Genomic DNA, 6,041 nt, shown 5'->3' on the forward strand with positions numbered 1-6,041 from the left:
ATTGGCTGGGCCTGCGTAGAAGACAATTTGGCTGAAATGATAACCAAGTCCACTGGCGTTGGCGTGGTCACAAATCGCTATGAAATAGAGCAGGCTTCAACTCAAATGACTTCATGCGAGATTACTTTTTAACTTATTTGTTCGGGACGCGTACTCGATATTTATCACTGCTGTCTTTGCGATACATTCAAAGATTTTCTGACTGGAAGATTTATAGGATAATCTATAGTAGGGCCGCGTCGAGCCGCTTTTAAGTTTGCGACGTTTAGAGTGTAACAAAGAATTCAGCTACTGTAGAGCAACTTAAAGCGGCCGACAACTCCAGGTACATTGGAGGTTGATGCCGCTCGCATCGCGATCGTTGGAACAAGTGAGGTACCCTAAAACGCAGACCCAGCTCAGAAGCTTCTTGGGACTTTGTAATGTGTACCATCGGTTTGTCCCACATTACGCGAAAATCGCGCATCCGCTCAATCAACTATTGAAGAAGGGACAACCGGTCCAGTTGGAAGGATTCGACGAACCGTGCAAGAAAACTTTTCATAAGCTCAAGGACGCCATCTTGACACCGCCGGTGTTGGCGCTGCCGAAGAAGGACCTACCATACTCGGTAGATACCGATGCAAGCGACTATCAAATTGGCGCTGCTTTATCTCAAACGCATCCGGATGCGCAATGTGGGATAACTCCTCTCCGCCCTGGGTTGGATGAGAGGCGGAGGCTTCAGTGAGGGAGCACGCGGCGCGGACGCGACGCGCCAATTGAACCGATCGGACGAGCTCGCGAAAAGGGAGTGGCTCACTGGCCGGTTACGCGCAGTCGCCCCGTGGTGCGTGAACGGGAGCGACCGGTAACGGGTTAGAAGCCAGCGCGCGCGACAGACAACCGAAAACGGACGTACGTACGCGCAAAAGGGACGGGGGCAAGCTTGCCCCCGTTTACTGGTGGGGACGGGTGCCAGGTCTTAACCCCGCAGGGGGACGCCTCGGACACCTGTCCCAGTACAGTAGTACAGTACCTGCCGCCTAGTGCGTGCCGGGTACTGTACACAATTAAAAAACTAGCGCCATAATTGCTACTACCGCACGGACGCTGCTACTACACGTGTGCACTACTGTACACGCGTGTTGCTTACAGACTACCGCACGGACCACACGTGTGTTAACGCGCACGCGTAACACGCGTAGACTACCGCTCGGACGACACGTGCACTACTGTACACGTACGCCAGATTACGACCGCTCGGCATGCGCGCGCGCTCGCTACACGTGGGCACAGCCGCCCACGTGTATACCGTATACGGCCGTCCGATGACCTCCGCGCGCTCGCGCCGGTCATTATACTACAGACCTCCCCCCTTAGCTTTCGCTACGTCCCCGTAGCGACCCTCTACTCGAGCGCGCGGGTCCGTTCCGGACGTTTCCTTCTATCGCGCACGATGCGGGACCAGAAGCCCCTCCGTGTGGACGATCATGCCCCCTGGCTCGTCAGTGAGCTGGCGGTATATAACGCCGCGAGTTCGACCGATTCGGAGAGCGCGTCTTCCGATTCTCCCCACGCGATCCACACTGACCCCCCAACTCTTCCCCAGCACTCCCCTGCGAACTCCGAAACCTCCTCCGACAGCGACGACGACATTCCCCTACAGCAGCTCTTCAACCAACCTATGGACGGTCATCGCGACACGCCGGCTGTGCGCGCGTACAGGCAGCCGTTGAGCCCGCCTCGGGCTCCGGCAGCGACGCCGGTCGGTCCCACCTTCCAACCGCGGCGACGCCTTCGCGACGGCCTGCACTCGCCCCCTGGAGTGGCGGGGCCCGCGCAAGCGCCAATTGAGTCGCCCGTACCGGTCGTTCCGCCACCGCCGGGGCCCAAGCAACACAGTCCCCGCCGCTGCCCCTCATGGGCGTGGCTCCAAGAATGGTCGAGGCGGACCCGGAGCTCCCCGTGGAGCTGCCGCCGCCTCCCATGTCGCCGCTGCCCGCTGCGGGTACGGCGCTCACAAGGGCCGCTTCCGAGGCGCCGTACGCGGCGCCGGCGCCGTCGAGTAGCGTAGCGCTTGCGCCGGCCGGACGGGGAGCGACAACGTCGCTGGGGCGGGTATTCACCGCCCCGAGTACCCCGGGCTGGCTGCGCAGCGGCGTTGGTTCCGTACGGTCGCTGTGGCCCGGGTCCTCGATGGACCACCGCCGCCGGCGCCCACGCCGACGCGCTGCGGGCCGCAAGCCTCCGCTTACGGTCGAGGAGTACGTTCAGCGGAACTTGCTGGACGCGGCGAGGTTCGCGGCCATTCCGATGGTGCGCGCGATCAAGACTCCGTCCGGACGCGGTGCCGTGGCGCAAGAGAACCGCGCCGGCGCGTGGAAGGCGCGGTGGCGTCACGCTCCGTGTCGGACGCCGGCCGCGGCGGGCAGTGACTTGCTCTACGTCCGCTGCGAGGGCGAGGAAAAGTACCACATCTCGCTGCTGAACCTCTTCGGTCGGTATCGCCGCTACGAGGGCCTCGCGCCCGACGTCCGCTTGGTGGCCTTTCCGCGGCCTTTCGACAGCTGGTACAGCGTTGCGAACCGAGCGCGGTGGGGTGAGGACGCAGCGCGCGAGAGTCGGCTGCGCTGGCGCCGGGTGGACGATTTCTTCCACATGTGGCACAGCACCGAGTTTTTCTCGGTGCCCAGCGCCGCGCGGCGTGGCCTGTACCCCGCGCTCCCGCCGAACTGGTCGACGTTCGAGGCGCCGGAGTACCTGTGCGTACCGACGCCGAGCGTCATGGCGTACGTGGCGGCGCATTGGTTGCCGCTCGGCCGATCGGAATCCGCGGAAACGGAGCGAACGCGCGTCTTGGTGCACGCGATCATGCTTTCCGAATGGGCGGTCTTGGCCTTCCTGTGCTTCTTGCACGCCGCTCGCGAGGGACTGCCGTTCTTCACGAAGTGTCCCGACCCGCGGCTGATCGCGCGGCGCGAGGAACCGTTCGGTGAGCACGGCCTGCTCTTCCGCCTCTCGGCGGGGCTCATCGATTTAATCCGCTCGGTCGGTATCGCGGAGATCCTCGAGGGTACGGCGTTTGACGCGGCGTACGCGACGCAGCTGTTGGCCTTCACCGAGGGTATGGATTGGAGCGGCCGGCCGGACTTCGCGTGGTTCAGCTGGAACCAGCGGTGTACCCTACCGATGCCCGCCGGAGCCGAGGCAGAGACCGGTGCCGATGGTGGCAGCGCGGCCCCCGGTCCAGCGGACGCGACCATCGCGGTCGACGTGGACGGCGCAGTCGACACGGTCGACGCGGGTGACACGGGCGGCTTGCTTGCCGATGCCGATATCGCGCCGCCGCGCGATGCGGGAACCGGTGCGGTGAGGAGCGTCGTCGAGACCGCGGTACCGGCCCGCGGCGGGTCCGCTCGCGTGGCCTCGATCCAGAGCGACTCGCCGAAGGGGTTAAGAGAACCCCCCGGTGTCGTGGGAATTTCGGCCCCCACCTCAAGCCCCCCACACATCAGCGTGGTGACCGGTACCGAAGGCGATCATCGTCCCGTTCCGATGCCGCCTCCTCCAGTTCCACAACCGTCCGGCCGGTCTTCCCCGGAGCGCCTCCGTGAGGAGGCCGCGTTCACTGCCCTGCAGTACGCTTGCTCCTTCGAGGGGGCAACAGTTCCTTCGTCGGTTGAGCAGGCGCTGCTGCAGGCGCGCGAGTGGATGCACCAAGCCAAGCAGCTGGAGACGACCGTCGCGGCGCTCCGAGAGGCCTCCACCGCGGCGGAGCGTGAGCGCGTCGAGCATCACGAGAAGCTCCGCGGCGTGCAGGACATCCTCGCGGTCGTCAGCCAACGTCTCGCGGCGCCGCCGATGCCTGCCGCTACGGTCGGGGCCTCGCGCCCCGCGCCCGAAGATGCCGCGGCGGCTCCGCCGGCTAAGCGCACGCGTCATTCTTGAGCCCCGACCCGTTGGTCGCCCCCTTTCGCGTAGCCCATTAGGGGCTTCGCCCACAGTAAACAGAGCCGACTAGCGGTGTTCCTTGCCTTCTCCTTTTGGCGCGTGCGGGCGGTAGTGCACGACGCGCGCGAGCGAGGTCGTCCTGTCGGTTCGGCCATGCGAGGCCGGAAGCAGCGCTACGCGAGCGCGCTTGTCCGTCCTTGGCGCGTACGCCAATATCGGTCGATGAAAGGTTGCGGGAGCCCCTCGGAGGGCTCGTAGGTATCGTCGGAGGCGGCGTACCCGTACCAGCGAACCTTGTACTCGGTGCCGCCGCGGGTCATACGGTGTCCCACGATGCGGTCAACGACGTATTCCGCGCGGGGCGTTGTAGTTTGCGCGTCCGATGCGGATGGAATGGCCGAGGCGACAGTGTCCCCCGGCCCGCGTGGCATTTTTGTGACGCGGTCGATGCTCACGCGGTTCTCCACACCGTCCTGCTCGATGAGGACCGTGGTGTCCGTAGCGGAGCGCACACGAAACGGACCCTCTGTCTTTGGTAGAAGTTTGACAGAGAGCTCGTCCGTTCCGGTCGTACCTTGTGCACGCGTGCGTCGCTCGACGCTAGTCAACGGGCGGGGCGGGCGATCAACGTAGACAAAATCGCCCGCCACAACGACCGGACGGAAGCGGACCTTCTTGTCAAAATCGTCCTTGTACCGCTTTTGCGATGCGGATAATTTCGTCCGAGCGCGGTCGAGAGCGTCGCGAAGCTTGCGCAGCGTGGCGCGCTTGTACTGCACCGGGGTCCGCGGGTCCTCTCGATGGGTCCCCGCGTCCTGCGGCACAGTACCGGGGAGAATCAAACCGGACGGTGGCCGCGTTAACACCAGGTCGAACGGAGTCGTCTCCGTCGACCGGTGGACCTGCGTATTGTACGCGAAGGTCAGCGGTTGCAAGTAGTCGTCCCAATCGCGCTGGTGCTCCTCCACGTAGTGCCGGAGGCGTTGCACCAGCGTGCGATTGAACCGTTCGGTCTGCCCATTCGACTGGGGGTGGTAGGCTGTCGTGAGATAATGCCGCACCCCCAGGAGGGCGCATACCGCGTCGAAGAATTTCGCAGCGAACTGGGGGCCATTGTCGGTTAGTACGTAGCGCGGCGCTCCGTAAACGTAGACCCAGTTGTCTAAAAACGCGTTTGCGACGACCGAAGCGGTTGTGGTCCGGAGCGGGATACTGCGCGTTAGCTTGGAGAACCGGTCGGTAATTACCAACACGTGTTGGTTTCCGTGCGCGGTCTTGGGTAGGGGCCCCAGGAGGTCCATCGCGACAAACTGCAAGGGGCCCGCCGCTGGGAACAGCTTGAGATCCTTTTGGTTCTTGACAAGCGTCCCGCGGGTAGCAGCGCACGACGTGCAATTCCGTACGGTCGAAAACGCGTCGCTGGCCATGTGTGGCCAGTAGTACTCCCTGCGAAGGGTGTAGTACATACGCGTCGCTCCCGGGTGACCTGCCAACCTCGGATGGTGTGCCAGGTACAGTACCCGGGGGCGCAACCGAGTCGGTACCACGCGCTGCAGGGTCCCGTCCAGCGGGGACGTCCTCACGAGAAATCCGTAGCGGTCGATGTCGAACTTCGAGTTCGGCGTCCCGACGGTTTCCGCGGCGAAGCGACAGAAGGCGTCCTCAGCTTGTTCGCGTAAAAATTCCTCAACCGAGATGGACGCAGCGTCGCGTTCCTCGGGAGTTATCGCGAGCGTGTGACAACCGTCCGGGCGGTCTTGCGGCGGGTCCCAGTGCACATTGTCCAGGAGGGCCTCGCTGCCCTCTTCGTACTGGACCGCGAAGCACGGGACCTCATCATCGACCGGTTCGGTGTCTCCTCCATCGGTACGTAAGCGCGATACGCCGTCCGCGAGTTGGTGCTTGACGCCTGGGCGGTACTGTACCTCGTAGTCGTACTCCGCCAAGCGCAGGCGCCAGCGAGCGAGCCGACCGGAACTGTCCGCTAAATTGAGGACCCAGCGTAGGGCCTCGTGATCTGTGCGAAGGTTGAACGCGCTTCCGTATAGGTACGGCCGTAGGGTGAGGATGCTCCACACTACGGCCAAGCATTCCTTTTCGGTAGTCGT

At 63.7% G+C, this 6,041-nt stretch overlaps 1 protein-coding gene across 1 annotated transcript; it reads right to left on the minus strand.

The window, feature by feature from the left end:
- Window positions 1–4,106: 4,106 nt before the first annotated feature.
- Window positions 4,107–5,797, minus strand: CHC_T00001741001 (hypothetical protein). Its single transcript, XM_005712664.1, has 4 exons — window positions 5,675–5,797; window positions 4,763–5,483; window positions 4,508–4,729; window positions 4,107–4,459 (listed from the first exon to the last, which is right to left on the minus strand). Exons 1-4 carry the CDS (start codon window positions 5,795–5,797, stop codon window positions 4,107–4,109), a joined length of 1,419 nt encoding a protein of 472 aa, XP_005712721.1.
- Window positions 5,798–6,041: the final 244 nt, after the last annotated feature.

This window comes from Chondrus crispus, genomic scaffold (genome assembly GCF_000350225.1).
Source record: "Chondrus crispus Stackhouse genomic scaffold, scaffold_110, whole genome shotgun sequence".
NCBI classification, from domain to species: domain Eukaryota; phylum Rhodophyta; class Florideophyceae; order Gigartinales; family Gigartinaceae; genus Chondrus; species Chondrus crispus.

Coding starts and splice junctions, on each gene's coding strand:
- CHC_T00001741001 (XM_005712664.1), bottom strand. CDS start 5,797: ATGGAGGAGACACCGAACCGGTCGATGATGAGGTCCCGTGCTTCGCGG. Junction 4,730..4,762: donor GTCCGGTTTGATTCTCCCCG/GTACTGTGCCGC, acceptor GGACCCATCGAG/AGGACCCGCGGACCCCGGTG. Junction 4,460..4,507: donor GCGACGCACGCGTGCACAAG/GTACGACCGGAA, acceptor TACCAAAGACAG/AGGGTCCGTTTCGTGTGCGC.